Raw genomic sequence first — 15750 nt, 5'->3', positions numbered from 1 at the left:
ATAATAAGGAAGTTGCAGGTTTAGATGTTGCAATAAGTTTAATTAAATCTTCCTGTTTTATAGGTTGGTACTAATTCATAGGATAGACTTGGAGGTTTAGTTTTTACTTTTTTGTCTCGTATGTTTTCGATTTTCTCATGAATTCATTGCTACCAAGGTGCAGCGGAATAACCAGGTCAGGTGATTTAGCAACAAACAGACAAATGAATCCCTCAAATTATTTTTCTTTCTTGGTAAATGGTCTGACACATTCTTTTTTGACAATCGTCCCTGAAACAGTAAAGTAAAATAGTTCCCATGTGAATCCACTAAGCAAATGTATACCAATCTTAACAAAATTGAGACAGCTGTACTTCAAACAGATGCGATTTCATGTGGAAATGTTTGGCATTAAGAGTATCATAATGCAATTCTACAATTAGGTTAATTTGATAAATTCTTTGTTTGTCTTTGTTTAATATATAAATTTTTTGTGACACATTATTGACAAGTTTTGTGATATTATTTGTATATTTGTAAAGTTGTATCTAATGGTCGTAGCGACTTGTATGAATCGATTTTAAGAGTATTTACGCCATCCTTAAGAAAACAAAACTAAAGTGTAGATGGGAGATATGTAATGTCAGATCTCCCAGCGTGCTGTTCGCTTCGCTTGTATCCAGCGCGTGTTATGTGCGTGGCCTGATTTGTCATAATGCAGAGAGGAGAAAAACAATTCATCTGCAGTACTGCAGGAACTGAAGCACAGGGCTGAGACAGACAAACACAAGAGCTGTAAACATGATTCCGATGACACAGATCTGTCGCAAAACAGCCGTATGTTCGGACCATCGCACTGTTTCAAGCGCTTATAATACAGACCGCCGCGGCTCTATTGTGTTTGCGCGCGGCCACTCCCAAAAACACGATGCGCTTCAACATCCAGCCACGGAATAACCCCAGATTCGCTTCAAAAGCATAGTTTTACAAAACGCGTCGAAGCTGACCGTTGCAGACGCTTACGTAGATATTTCCAAAAACAAGTATTTAAAAACATGCCCGCCCCGACCGACGGCCGTTTGGAGGCGCTTTGGAGAAGCGGGTGCGCGTCACGCAATCGCAAGATACACCACAGAAAATGATTTATTTCTCGATTTCTTTGTGCTATTTACCGTGTTTTCGTCGGTAAAGTAGGACTGTCATGTCTGCGAATGTTTCTGGAGCCAGCCGTCGGCGCGCAAAACGGTGCGTAAAGCGCGTGCCCGCGGTGGAGGAACTCCAGCGTCTCCATTCGAGAGCGGAGGAGATAAAGGATCGGCAGTAGGGATGGGGAGGGAACAGGAGGGTTTGTAAAGGAGGGGGGAGAGGGGGTCTTTATCTGTCCATACACTCTCCTCACTTACACTTAGTTCTATTGTTTTTGGCTCTGTTTCCAAACGGCTCCTGCGGTTAGTTTCAGACTGGACGAGGAACATGTGTGAGTGACAGACACCACGTTAGCTGTTTTGGGTCAGTATGCTTGATGTTATCGTGAACTTGATATGAACGTGCTGGCATTTTGGAGATGAATTTGGTAATGCGCGGAGTAACGCGCAGGTCTGTGTGTTTGGTTTGTGCATGTCTGTTATGTGTCATATTGATGGTGAAGATATTTCGTCGTCCAAATGCTTGTATGAAACTCTTGTCTTGGGTATTGCATAGGTAATTTCATTCACATGTCCAGCACGAAAGTCTGTATATGTTAGTTTTAAACAAGTTCCTGTAATCGTATAGAATAATGATGTATTTGTATTTTGATAGTTGACTGACAGTGATTGTAAACTTATGCAAGCTGGATGTTTCCAAAGAGCTCCTATGTGAAGCATGTGGTTATAGTAAGTCAGTCAGGTGTAGTGCTCTGTTTTCAGCACCACAGGCGGTGATCAGTGTGAGCGAGACCGGCGCATTTATTTTTATGAACGGTCAGCTGGAAGGAGTACAGAAATACTCTGCGTCGATATTGACCTTGTTTTATTTGTGTGTTTTCACTCAGATCCTGTGTTAATTTGCCCAAACCCATAAGAATCGTACTGCCAACCTGTTGACACCGCTTTTGTCTGTGCTGCCTCCATTCATATTATTTTGAAAAGCAACGCTTTTCTTTAGCTTCATTGCAGTGTGCAATTCTTGTTAACTTCTTACTGTAATTGTTCTATATAAGTCTGAAAAGGAATCCTGAATCCACCTTTTGTTATTGTACTCATTTCTCTGTCTCGTCTACATCCTCTTCTCTGCCCTTATAAGGGGACGTGTAAGTAGGTCACTATGATCAACCCTAAATCTAAAGTTCAAAGTTCCTTTTTCTGCTTTGATGAGATTTCCTTTGGAATTCTAAGAATTGCTTCCAGGGCTTGTTATTTATTTTCCATCCCATTCTGTATGAAAACATTTGCGACGATCAAAATTGAAGTAATATGGCTGTGTTGCATTCAACCTTAGTTTCAGCAATTGATTCATTCTTTGTTTTGCTTTGTATGTTGATCTGTTATGATCAGATCTCGGAGATGCAGTGTTTTTCTCTTTATGTTGTGTGTGTTTTTATAACTTTCACATTCACATTAGAAATGTCTCGCTCTGTTTGTAAAGCAGAGCTCAAGAGATTCATTCACAATGGTTCGCAGTCAAAGTTCCTTCATCGCTTGGTAAAAGTCTGCACAGATGTACCCGCCACGTTTTTTTTAACACTTTTGAAGCAACCCGGTTGTTATAAGAAAGTTTCAGCTTGTCACAAAACCCAAAGAAACAAGAAACAGGTTTTTAAGAGAGAAGTAGCTGTCTCGCCTCTTCCCAATTCTCTCTCCAAAAAAGCACCTGTCTTAGTCTCAGTGATATCTCGAATCTACCAGTGTCCACAGTTTCAAGACCTGTTATCCCAGATTTAAATCCATGTTGAGCTTAATCCCCTTAAGAGAAAATCATCGCGCTTTATTGGATAAATCCTGTCGACAGGGACATTTGTATGATTTTTTTATGCATTTTAAGTGATGGGCTTAGATAGAGTATAAGTCCGTTATAGATTTTTCCTTGTGAGCTCTGTTTTAAGCCCTAAAAATAAAAATGACTATGATATCATGCGCTGAACACAGATGTAGCAAATATGAAATTTTTTCATGGGGGAAATTATACTTAGTAAATCAATAAGTCATCCAAACCTGCTACAAAAGTGCTACAGATATTCTATTTTCTTTGTGCATTATAGCATATTTGATATTTATTAAATGTCAAGTGCTCTATATTTCAGCTCAAAAGACTTAATGTTTTTTACCGAGCAGCCTGAAGTCAGTTAAACAGACATTAAATGTGCTGAAACAACAGCATAAGTTAATAAATGTACATTGCATAACAATGAACGTTGTGTTATTCTGCCCGTGGAAGTGGAATTTTATTGAATGGAGAGGTTTGTTTACTTTTTTATTATTCAATTTTAAATAGCCAGCATCTGCCTAGTGATGCTGTATGATCCTGGTATTGTGTTCGGCCACATCCTCCATAACCTGGAACTTAAAAAACCCGGCCCGCAAGATGGGCAATTGCGTCCCACAAATTGCATTTACCTCTAAATTTGTGTGCCTTTCCCAATTTGCCTAATTCGGTGAATTAGGTGCTAAATCTAATTGTGCAATCAAACGTCGCAATTCGTTCAGATCGAATTCTCCCTTTAATGTGCCATAATCCTTCTCAGCCATAAGGATTCATTGTCAAATGCTTGTTTAATTTCTGATGACTCCGACAGCAAAGTCCTTGGCTTCTTTATTGCCCATCTCAGGCACCATAAACCGCAACAGATCCTCAACAAGTGAGTGATTTTGAGCCCCTGTTGCGCTTCTAGCTGTAAAGTGGTGCAGAAGCCCCCACTCCCACCAGCATGATGCAACCCTGATGAAACACAGAAACCGGCTTGGGCTCTCTGCATTAGGATATTACCATGAGATACCCAAAGATCCAGCGAATAGTGTTTAGTGCTCACTCTCACAGCTTAGCAACACCAGCCACATGAGGTCTGAGTGACCAAGGAACCCTACCAAGGCCACGGGAGCGCGACCAAAGCTGATGTAACATCTCCTGGAAAACGGTAATACAGATTGGGCTGTTCAGTACAGTTGTTTTTTTTAGACACCTTTGGGCTAGTTTATGCATACGCTCTATCATTGGTCTGTGTTGGTGAAGGTTATTGTTGTTGTGCAAATCAAGACTTCATAAACAATCACAAGACATCTTGCAAGCTTTCAACGTAATACCTAATGTGCATGTGTTGTGTTCTTCATTTGTTGTAAAGCTTGTCTCATCGAAAGTTTCGTAAATAATTATTGGAAAGGATGATATAAGCAACAGAATGTTTCAAAATTATGGTGTTTGGTATTGCATGCAGTTGTTTGTTGTAACTTAAGAGCTTTCCATGTTTATTAATATTTTGTTTCTAACAGTTAAAATGCACGTTATCGGATTGTATTCGCCATCGCAGCATTGATAAACTTACGGTGAGGTCTTTGTGTTTTGAAACGCTGCCTCTCAACAGTTTTGGGTTTGACACAAAGCTCTCAAGCGCTCTGTTGCTTGGCTGGTCTGCCAGCGTCTGGTGGCGTCTGATTGGTCGTCTCTTGGCTGCTGGAGGTGTAGTAGAGCGTCGATTATGTCACAGCCCCATTGTAGAGCAATTCGCTCCCTCCTCCCCTTTCCCCTCCCCCAGCCTATATGAGCGGACGTGTGCCGCATTCTGAGTGGAGGGGATGCGCGAGAGAGAGAGAGAGAGAGAGAGAGGGAGGGAGAGTCAGCAGCAGGTGGAAATGACATCATCTGCACTGCACCAACACTGCAGTAGGGTTTGAACAAAGCTGCACGGTTGTCTCCACTCAGAGATGTTCTTTTTGTTTGCAAGGGTGGATGTATGTGAAGGAGAAGCATTAAACCCAATGCAAACGTTCACGTTAGTTGATCAGAAATAGGGGCGCTTGCATTCACCGTGCGAGGAGCTGAATTAGTGTCAGGAGGACGGTTGTTTAGGAAACAAAACAATGCCTACGGGTCAAAGATGTATAAAATGCATTCGCAACCTATTAATGTGACTTGTAGGGAAGAATGTAGGGAAGGGCTTGTTTTCATCTATCGGAATCCATTCAAGAGTTTGCAGTCAGTCGTGAAAAGCTGTTCTCCCCTTAGCGTGTTTTAAAGCTGTAATTCCTAACTTTTTTTTAGTTAGAAATAACAAATTCAATTTTGTGGAAGTACATTAGAAATTAAGTCTCTTTACCTTACTCCAATCCTCCAATAACATTTTTTAGCCTTTGTGTACGATATTCTGGCAAACGTTAATTTCAGATACATAAAATAACCTGGAATTTAGTTTTTAACAAAGATACAGATTGCAACTTTAAATTAACTTTGATTTTATGATTGGATTGAGGATGCTTTTAATAGTAACCCGTGACTGTCTGCTGTTGTATGCAGATAACCAGTTCAGAATGTCCATCCTGGAACGCTTGGAGCAAATGGAGCGAAGGATGGCAGAGATGGCCGGACAGCAGCAGCAGGGCACCGGAGGAACGACTGAGGTCGGAGGATCTTCAGCAGGCGGAGGAGACTGTGGAAGAAGCAGCTCTGAACAGGCACAGGTATCTACGTTGTCTTGACCTGAACTGAAATTAAATATTTTGACAGTCAGCATGTTACCATTACAACTTGCATTGTTATGGAGTTCTTGTTCGTCGGCTTAGTTCTCAGCGGGTCAGAGTCAGAACCAGGGTCCAGGTCCGGCAGGCAGCTCTTTCGAGAGCCGTGTGGTGGTAGTTTGCGAGAAGATGATGAACCGGGCCTGCTGGGCAAAGTCCAAGCACTTAATCCACTCCAAAACGTTCCGGGGCATGACTCTACTACACCTGGCAGCTGCCCAGGGCTACACCACCCTTATCCAAACACTTATCAAGTGGCGGTATGTATGCTAAATTTTCCTGTTTAAATGCAGGTAGATGCCACGTGTAATTCATTCACCTGTTCTGTACTGTGCCGGTTGTTTCCACAGCACTAAACATGCGGACAGTATTGACCTGGAGCTTGAGGTCGATCCTCTGAATGTGGATCACTTCTCATGCACACCACTGGTGAGTTTAGTTTGGCAAATGGGACAGCATAGAAATTTGCGAATTTATATTCATCATACTACTCAACTCATTTGATAATCTTTTCAGATGTGGGCCTGTGCTTTGGGTCACATGGAAGCAGCTGTGGTTCTGTATAAATGGGATCGGCGAGCTTTAGACATCCCCGATTCTTTGGGTCGCTTACCGCTGGCCATCGCCCGGTCCCGCGGCCACACCAAGCTGGCAGAGTGTCTGGAGAGTCTTCAGAGGGAAGAACAGCAGTCAGGAGCAATGACGACAACTCCCAGCATGCCTTTCTCTCCGTCCGCCGAAGCCTCGGCTGCAGAGGGATGGATGAACGTTTGGGGTAGCGAGACCACATCAGCTGGACTAAAAGAAAGCAACATCAATAGTTCTGCTTCCAGTTCCAGCTCAGGTAAGAACCGTGATCTTCTGTTTGGTTAAAAAAAGCTAGGAAAGCCTAGAATGACCTGCATGGTACGAATCAGCCGTTGTTCCTCTAACACACCTTTTTGTACCTTTACAGATTTGAGGAGACCCAGGTCTGAACCCTCAAGTTTCTACAGCAGCGTTAGTCACGGGGACGCGCCCTTGAGCAAGAAACACAAACCCAACCCCGAGACCCACCAAGCTCGGCCCTGCAAACCCTGCTCCGCCCCTCTCAGACTGGATGATCAGGCCCAAAAATCTAAATCATGCCCCTCCAAACCTAGAGAAGCTAACCCGGACAAGGAGTCTGGAAACAGAGGGGAGGGCTCAACCTGTGGTGGAGGACGATGGTCTTCTAGACAGGCTGCGGGACGCAGAGTGCAGACTGGAGGGCTCGGCAAAGAAAGACTGGCGAACAGACTGAGATTAAAAGAAACTGCAAGCGCGGGAGCTATCTCTGATCTGCGGACGGGCCAGGAGAATCTGGAGAACACAGGAGACCTACAGGTGAGGTTTAGAGGAGGCACTTTGATGCACGTGGACTGTGAAAATCAATTATTTTGTAGTGCTATTGGGAACTATAACAAATGTGAAAGATCTCTGAGCGCTGCGGCAATATATTATTAATGATGTTCAGACCAGTGCTTTACGTACTGTAGCTGTGCCATCCTGATAAATACTGCCAAGAAAATGTGATCTAGTGGTCCATAGAGTACAATAATTTTAAATTACTTGAAATTATCAATTCATGCCGGATTGTGCCCATGCTAATCTATTGGTCTACAGTTTACTGTCACAGCAAATCGAAACTGTAAATATTTTTTTATTGGCTGCTCATCTTGCAGTGCATTTTGGGTAGTTCTTCTTCCCTCCCAAAGGACTTCTATTGTTCCTAAACTTGATTTTATTTGCTTTGCCTGAAGGATGTCATAAATAATAAAGATCCACATTAGGTGCAAAATCAATTCAGTTCAAAACTTTTTTCAGAACATGAACATGATGGCTTTAGCAGAGGAGGTGATTGGGGCGTCATCCAATCGCATTAAGAGGGAAAACTTTGGCACATCAGAAACCACACTAGACAGTGTTGGAGTCAGCAACTGGTTGACCAGTTACCTCGGAGATGCCGAGAGGTGAGGGTTTACAAAAGAAACACTTTTACAATTTATTTACTGTTTACGTCTACTCTACATTTTAACTGGCATTCTCAATTGTTTGGTTCCTCAGGTTCCTGTTTAACAAGCCCCTAACTTCCACACCCGGTCTGGGTGCCATGCACGGACAGCCGGACCTTGGGGGTGCCATTGGCAAACTCGGCCTTCAGTCGCCTGCAGAATGGACGGCCCTCCTCAACGCTTCCCACAGTAAGGAAGAGCGCGACCTGACCCAGCTGGCCCTGTCCAACCCCGAACAGAGAGAGCTGTACGAGGCAGCCCGCCAGGTCCAGAACACCTTCCGTAAATACAAGGTAGGGCAAGGCTTCATCCAGGTGGCGGGTCACCGCTGTATCGCCGTCTTTGCAGGCTATGGTGTGTTGCCAGTGTTCGTGATGGTCCGGTTTCAAAGGTCGTGTTGTATTGTGTTGTGTTGTATTGTGTGAGGTAACAGATTCCAGATTTTGGAAGTCCTGTAACGTCAAAGGTGGTACGGTTGTTGTGGTGTGCGCTCTGAAGGCAGAGATAGGGTCAGTGTTGTGAAGCATGGGGAAATTTGCTTGAGCTTAGCATGGCCTTGCTGTAAAGTACAATTGCTATGTTCCCTCTATCTATCTGTCTAAATGGGATGTGCAGATATCCCCGAGCCCACACCACATTGGTTGTTCAGAGCAGATTTCTCCTCAGAGCATTTCTACGCAGCTTGGCCAGTCTAAGAGGGACACCCTGGCCTGCCACAAAAGGAATCAGATGGCATCATCTCCATGGCCATGCTGGCCTCCCTGTGACACTTATCTTTCTCCTGTCCTCTCCCACCCTACCTCGCCCCCTCTCCCCTTTCCTGCAGGGTCGCCCGCTTCGTGAGCAGCAGGAACTGGCAGCCGCTGTCATTCAGCGCTGTTATAAGAGGTACAAACAGGTAGGCCGTGATTCTCACAAACTGTGTACACACTTTTGAGTGGTCATTCATAGATGACTTTTAGATTACTTCAATTTCCTTCCTCTCTCTTTCTCAAGCTGACATGGATAGCCTTGAAGGTAATACCTCTGTTTCATGTACAGCTAAAGTATTTCCTCACATGAGAGTTTTTAGGAAATTCAGTACTTATTTAAACACTTTCTGTCGGCCATTGATCTGTTGTATAAAAGTAATATCACACTCGCATTCACACTGGTGATGTTTGTGCCGCGTCTCATAGATAGCCTATGGTACTGATCTTCTGTGACTTCACTTCTGTTCTCTGGTGTCTTGGTAGTATGCACTTTATAAGAAGATGACGCTGGCCGCCATCCTTATCCAGAGTAAATTCCGCAGCTACCACGAACAGAAGAAGTTCCAGCAAAGTCGCAGGGCAGCCATGCTGATCCAGCAATATTACCGCAGCTACAAAGAACTCGGACGGCCGACCCCGAGTAGACGGGCCGCCGCAGCTGCATTAGTGCAGCACAAACTCAGGTACAGTAATATACAGAACAGGGTGCAATATGGGCAGTTAGAAGTGTGCAAGCCATTTTTCACACACATTGGCTATGTCTACATGCACCCATTTTTGTCAATACGAATGAATTAAATCTGATTGCAGATCATTTCAGTCCTGTTTACATGTCGCAATACGATTAAAAAAGAACACCCACGAGCCCGGCAGAACATACAGCGCGTGTCCCCATTACCTTAATTATGTGCGTGCCTCTGAATGGATTAAATAATTGTTATAAATTTAAAATACGTAAACATAATATGTATAAGACATAAACTGCACATGTGCACAAAGTATTTTTAAATCTGATTGAGAAAATACTCTGATTCAAGCATTTACATGCATAATTAAACTACATGTAAGTAAATGGCTCTCGGTCAACACCGCCCCCTTCAATCGGATCGCAATTTCAATCGTATAGACCTCTATCGGATTGATTAAGGTGTTAACATGGAGGCTTTTCTTTTCGATTGAGCCATCAATCCGATTACAAGTGGATTATTTGGTTGCGTGTTAACGTGGCTCCTGAAATTCATTTGGCTAAAGAAACGTGCACACAAACGCACTGTATACACACGTGCTGCATCCCAAATCGCATACTATCTGTCTTAAATAGTACTTGAAAATAGTAGTAGAATGCCCCAAATCAAATGCTGAAATTAGTATTCTTAAAGTACCCTGATGGTCTACTGTTTCCGGTGACAATTCCAAGTGCGGATCCATATTACATTACTCGCCACTTACATGCGACGCTTTACTGCATTAGTGAAATTAAATAAGAGATGCACTGCAGAATAATAAATGTTAGTATACAGTAAACACTAAGAAATGATGAATAAATACGTACTTAAATGTAAAGAAGTGCTGTATTTTGATTGTCGTGACTGTTAACAATCATAGTCTCATCTAGGCAACAACAGCGACTTCCGTTTCTGCTTAGTATGTCCCAGTGTGTGCATACTGTTTTGCAGCACAAAAATGTATATACTTTTCCATGACAAAACCAGTACATACTTTAAGGGCATAGTATAAGTAGTTGAATTGGGATGCAGCAATGAGCGATATAGCGCCCCTGGTGGTCAATTTATAAACTACACTGCAAATCTGTTTTTCAATAATACACCACATTTAAAATTAAAATGCACCCTTGTGTGTGATGTTGAGCACTGATTCATTTCTCATTCAGACTTATTAGCTTTTCCAGTTAGTTACGTAAGAATAATAGGAAGCAATTCGATATAAAGAGATAAGATTTATATGGACATGCTGATGTTCTTCCAAATTTTAACGTGGAATTCTAGTGTGTTTTGCAATATGAGGATTGCTTATTCCAGTATGCTTTTGATTCTTGAAGAACATCCTATTGGGGATTTTTTCGTCAATGTGTGTGTGCACATTTTTATAATGAAGCCAGTATTTATGTAGGCACCATATTTGACCTGGTGGTGATCCATGCACCCATGAGAAAAACTCTTGACCTCTATAATCTCTTTGTATAAATGACAGACTATAAATGTAAAACGCTGCCTTCAAAGCCTCCTGAGACAATCTGGTATTGACACTTCGCCAATCACATACTTACTGAATAATTTACTTTACAAAGCTTTGAGTCAAGTATGTATATAGACTATGTGTTCCTGGAGCTCACTTGGTAGTGCATTGCATCAACAGCGCAAAGGTTGTGGTTTCGACCCCGGGGGAACACGCACATGAAAAATGTATATCTATGGCATCATTCAGGCTGTTTATTCTGTTTCAGAAGCAGTTTACTGACCAAGAGACAGGATCAGGCCGCCAGGAAGATCATGCGCTTTCTGCTGCGGTGCCGTCACAGGTAGGCCCCTCATGAGAATGTTCCCGTACCACTAACACTCAATACTTTTGTGCTTGCACGGATTAGAAACGCTTACCTTAACCTAGAGTTTTCATTAACCATGTCTATAATATTGTGCCGTTTACCGTCAGTAGTGCTACATTTCATAATATCAAGGGACAAATCCTGGTCTCTGTTAGAAACCCCTTTTGTGTTTGGTCCCATTTCCCGAACCCAGCCGTACCTCAGTGTGTACTAATAGCTATCTGGTGTTGTTTTGATGTTTACGCAAAGCCCCTTGATGGACCATAGACTATTCAAACGGGTGAGTGCAGCCTCAGCCAACCAGTTCGTACCCCACGATTTCTCTGTCTTTTTCCTTTTCCTTCTTCTATGTACTTGATTTCAGACTCTGCTTTCCCCTTTACGTCTTTCTGTCTGTCTATCTTTCTCTTTACAGTCTCTCTATTGCTTTATGCCTGCATGCATGACGGCCGACTGGAGGCCAAATTGACTGAGCATTAAATGAGAGAGAGAAGACTGTAAATCTAACTAACCTCCAAATACAGACAGCATTTATGGCAAAACTAACAAAGCTCTGTCTCTCTGTCTTTTCTGACGTCTCCTCCATCTCGTCTTGTTATGAGGATGCTTATGACAACACTATAAAGACTGCTAGGTAGTGCATTTGGCATTGCATGATGGCTAAAGATCTGAAGGCCTTGCTTCTTTCAGGGCATGCTTGAAATAACCTCCCTTTCTCTAGAGAAGACGACATGTCTTGAATGCCTGGCTGCCTGTTTTTTCATCTCTTTCAGCTTGTATAAGCTTGATTTGGGGGCTGAGGGTGGGAACGGGTTAAAACTGTGAGTGTTTTAAATGGGGGGGGGGGGTTAAAGTGGAACGCAAAATGTTTTACTTGTGTTGGTGATGAAGATGAAATTTTCTATTTTATTTATAGATATGAAGTATAACATGCTAACAAACATTTTGTCTCAAACTGTGCATGACTTGTAGATATATGTTTTGTCGATCAGATTTTCAAGAATATGATCCAATAATAATATAAATAGTTTTAAGATTGGTTGTTTTCCCACATTGCTTTTGATTCTTCTTATTCCTAAATTGTTTTTTTGTTTTGTTTTGTAATGTGACTGTAGACTCCTATATATTCAAATGTACAGTATATATTAATATAGCCAGACATAAGCAAATGTCAATTTTAAATAGTCTATTATATTGAAAAATGTTTGTTTTATACAGTGGCCTCAAACAGTATTTGGACAGTTAAACAGATATTTCACACAAAAATGTAAATATCATCCTTGTGTCGTTTCAAACCTATGTGACTTTCTTTTTTCTGCAGAAAACAAGAAGATATTTTGAAGAATGTCTGTAACCAAACAACATCAGCTCCCATTGACTTCCATTGTATGACCACAAACCACTGAGGCATTTCTCAAAATATCTTCTTTTGTGTTCAACAGAAGTGTTTCACAAAGTCAAATACAGGTTTTGAACAACATGGGGATGAATAAAGGATGACAGACTTTTCATTTTTAATAAACTATCCCTTTAAGACGAAACAAATGTATAAACGTCATTCTATTAGATAACAAAATATCAAGGTGTCATGTGAAAATAAAAGGTGCAACATTTACACTGTCAATCCAAATAAGTAATCTGATCTATTTGATGTGTTTTGTTTGTATGTGGTGTAAGAACATTAGCTCAATTCGACCACAATTCGAGACATTGATTTCCAGAAATGTGATTTGAATAGGATTTCAAACCACATATGTAAACCTGAACCACAAAACCAGTCATAAGTCTCACGGGTATATTTGTAGCAATAGCCAACAAAACGGTGTGGGTCAGATTAGCATGGGTCAGATTTTTTTTTATGCCAAAAATCGTTAGGATATTCAGTTAAGTTCATGTTCCATGAAGATATTTTGTAAATTTCCTATAGTAAAGATATCAAAAAGAGTGTATACAGCTAAATCAACAACAAAAATGGCCGAATACACGTCTACAAATGTCGTTCGCTGCTGTCTGTTCTGTGGAAATGACTCAAGTTTGATATCTTTGTGAAGCTTAGATTCCAGCTTTTGGGTTCATTGACGCTGTACAATGTCATTACAGAGACTAGCCAATGAAGAGCGTTAAAACAAACCTGTTTCTTCTTTAGCAACGGCCTGCTACAGCGCCTCTGATTGGACAACGTTCAAGGCGATTCTCTCAATATGAAGATTTTTTAGCACGCTCAGATTCCAGAGTTTTAAATGGTTGTATCTCAGCCTATCTTTCAGATGATGTATAAAAAAGATGTTCACATGTAGTATCATTTCTAATTGGATATGCAAAAATGTGTCTAACAGTGTACTCTAACAGACAGCTTGAATATCTCTAGAAATACTTCTTATTTCGTTAAACATCATATCATTTTAAGAAGAAAAAAAAGAGTGTTGCAATTCGGTTTGGTATTATGTGATGTGATACAGTGACATTTAAAACAAGCATTTAAGTGTCCAAATACTTTGTGGGGCCTCTGTCTCCTTTGTCCAACGTTTTCCTACTAAGATCTTTGTGGCAGTTTTAACTGTTAAGGTGAATTCTCGTTTTCCTGCCGTGTTGTGACTTATCACAGTGGAAAGACGTATGAAACAGACAGGTGTATCAGCTAACAAGCCCTGATGCCCCAGAGGGCCCAAAATGCTTATATAAAATCATTATGAACCGTCAGGCTAACGTTACAATCCGTTTGTTTGTTCTGTTTTCAGGGTGAAAGAATTGAGAAAGGCCAAGGAACATGAGAGCTTCTCACCGAGTCCCGTCGCAATGTAACATCTGCTGCCAGACTCTCCTTTCTGTTTTTACAAGAGACGATTTCCAAAAAATGCAAAAAGTATTCACGAAGCGGATCAAGGGAAATGCGACGGTTGAACTCTGCCAGCGGGTCGGACAGCTTCTGCTACTGCATTGTGTTTTTCTCGCTACGGGGAACTTAAATCAAGACTGTTGGGGAGAACTGACATTATCTTCATGGCATTTTTGCACTCTTCATAGATTTGTTTCTTTAGATGACAAAAAAGGAACGAAGACCAAGGAGTAAATGCTTTTTATTCTGACAGTGCTTGTAAAATATCATGAAATCAGAAACGCATCATGCTGGAAGCCGCTTTACATTTTTATATTTTGAACGGGAAAAAATACAACAATCAGTTTGGGAAAAAAAGAACAAAACCTAGAAAATGTATACCAAAAAAAGGCGTCATTTCATTGAACATATGCATGCAGAGAGTATTTGATAACAGTCTGTCATCTCCACTAATCTTTGTTTTTGACAAACGCTGTCCGATCATTCAAAGGGAAAGCCTTCTTATGAATGTAGATGGGGTCAGGGCAAAAATGCTGGGTTTGAAATATTAGTGTCTTACTTTTTTTTGTCTTTGTGAAGGTTTGGGTACCTCTGATGACGGGTTACCTGTTTTCTGTGCACTGTTTTCTTATGGGTCCTTTCTTAATGTCATCTTTTGCTGGCCTGACTTTGTGTGTCCCGTGTTTGTTGAACTGATCTGGATACAGTGCATGTGTTTGAGCGAAACGCTCCTGCATGCTGACGTAAATGTTTTGTGTTTTGTCGGTTTATTTTCATTCATTCATATTGGTGATGTTGTGGCACTGTCAAACTAGCCGTATAAATCGAACCCTACGTTGCCTGTTTGTTTCAGAGTATTGATATAAAAGACCGTTATTTTTATATAGTTTGGTTTGTTTATTTCAGTAGCACTCTGCTTTGTTTTGCCTTTGATTTTTGTTTGTTTTTAAACGTGTGAAGGATTTCTCCTTTTAAAGACTAGTTTTGGTTAACGTGCTATCAATTGTGCCACAGCGCCAAACGTATTTGCAAAGGTTACTTTCCATTTTTGTGTTTGTATGCGTGTTGTGATTTCCATTGTTGCTGTTTGTTGATTTGAAGAGCTCCGGATCGCTGCCACAGGCTTTTCCCGAGTTTCACAAAACATTGCCTTGACTTCTTGACTTTTGAAGGGTCCCTATACAGAAGCTTCAAAAAAATGAAAAAAAATCTTATTTTTGACTATTGAGTGGTCCCTGTACATATCCAAGCCGGGTGAAGGAACGTTAAAAGCCAGAAACTTTTTCCGAAAAGGATTGTATTTAAGAATATATAGTATTTTATTCCTAAATTGGATTATAACACATTAAGAGACGAACCCAAAAATATATTGTATAGTTTTCTTTGAACGCCCAAGATGTACGGTTGTATTGTTTGTAAATACTGTAAATACGACTGCGAAGAAGGAGCCATGTGCATGAACTTTAAACCACTGAACATAATGTAAAGAAAACATGTTGTGGCGATGGCCTGTAAAATGATGTGAACGGCTTCACTGTACGAATACTTTGTTGGAAATGTTCTTTCGCAGGATGTTGCGGAAAATCTCGAAGAACGTGTAGATTTAGGGGAGAGCCAAACAAATTCATCGGACACGACTGGAGTTTTCTCTCCTTCAGGGTTAGCGAGAATGAAATAGTGTTTTGCTGACGGTGACCGGTCATGCAAGATAAATAAGCTAAAACTTTCTGAGAAGTAGATTATCAGTGTTGGAAAATCTAGAATTGAATGACCAGAATTCACTCCCGCACTCAACAGACACATTCAGCCGAGGTCTCTGATACAGATGTTGCATTCTCACCACCGTTTTGTCCTGTGCAACCTGACTAGACAGTGTTTTATC

The 15750-nt window shown here is 41.2% G+C and overlaps 1 protein-coding gene across 1 annotated transcript in view; it reads left to right on the top strand.

The window, feature by feature from the left end:
• camta1b (calmodulin binding transcription activator 1b) overlaps nt 1-13803 on the top strand; it is a gene marked incomplete at its 3' end in the record, with an annotated part of 228930 nt that extends 215127 nt beyond the window's left edge. Inside the window, exons 12-24 of the mRNA XM_079482727.1 lie at nt 5464-5627; nt 5730-5944; nt 6035-6113; nt 6201-6528; nt 6640-7049; nt 7530-7675; nt 7770-8010; nt 8544-8615; nt 8714-8734; nt 8953-9152; nt 10934-11008; nt 11282-11312; nt 13771-13803. Coding sequence (XP_079338853.1) covers nt 5464-5627; nt 5730-5944; nt 6035-6113; nt 6201-6528; nt 6640-7049; nt 7530-7675; nt 7770-8010; nt 8544-8615; nt 8714-8734; nt 8953-9152; nt 10934-11008; nt 11282-11312; nt 13771-13803 — 2015 coding nt within the window. The remainder of the gene's footprint in view (nt 1-5463; nt 5628-5729; nt 5945-6034; nt 6114-6200; nt 6529-6639; nt 7050-7529; nt 7676-7769; nt 8011-8543; nt 8616-8713; nt 8735-8952; nt 9153-10933; nt 11009-11281; nt 11313-13770) is intronic.
• Between the last annotated feature and the right edge of the window lie 1947 nt (nt 13804-15750).

The sequence above is a fragment of the Barbatula barbatula genome, assembly GCF_947034865.1.
Source record: "Barbatula barbatula genome assembly, chromosome: 20".
In the NCBI taxonomy this organism is placed as follows: domain Eukaryota; kingdom Metazoa; phylum Chordata; class Actinopteri; order Cypriniformes; family Nemacheilidae; genus Barbatula; species Barbatula barbatula.
This window is presented reverse-complemented; position numbering and strand designations above follow the sequence as displayed.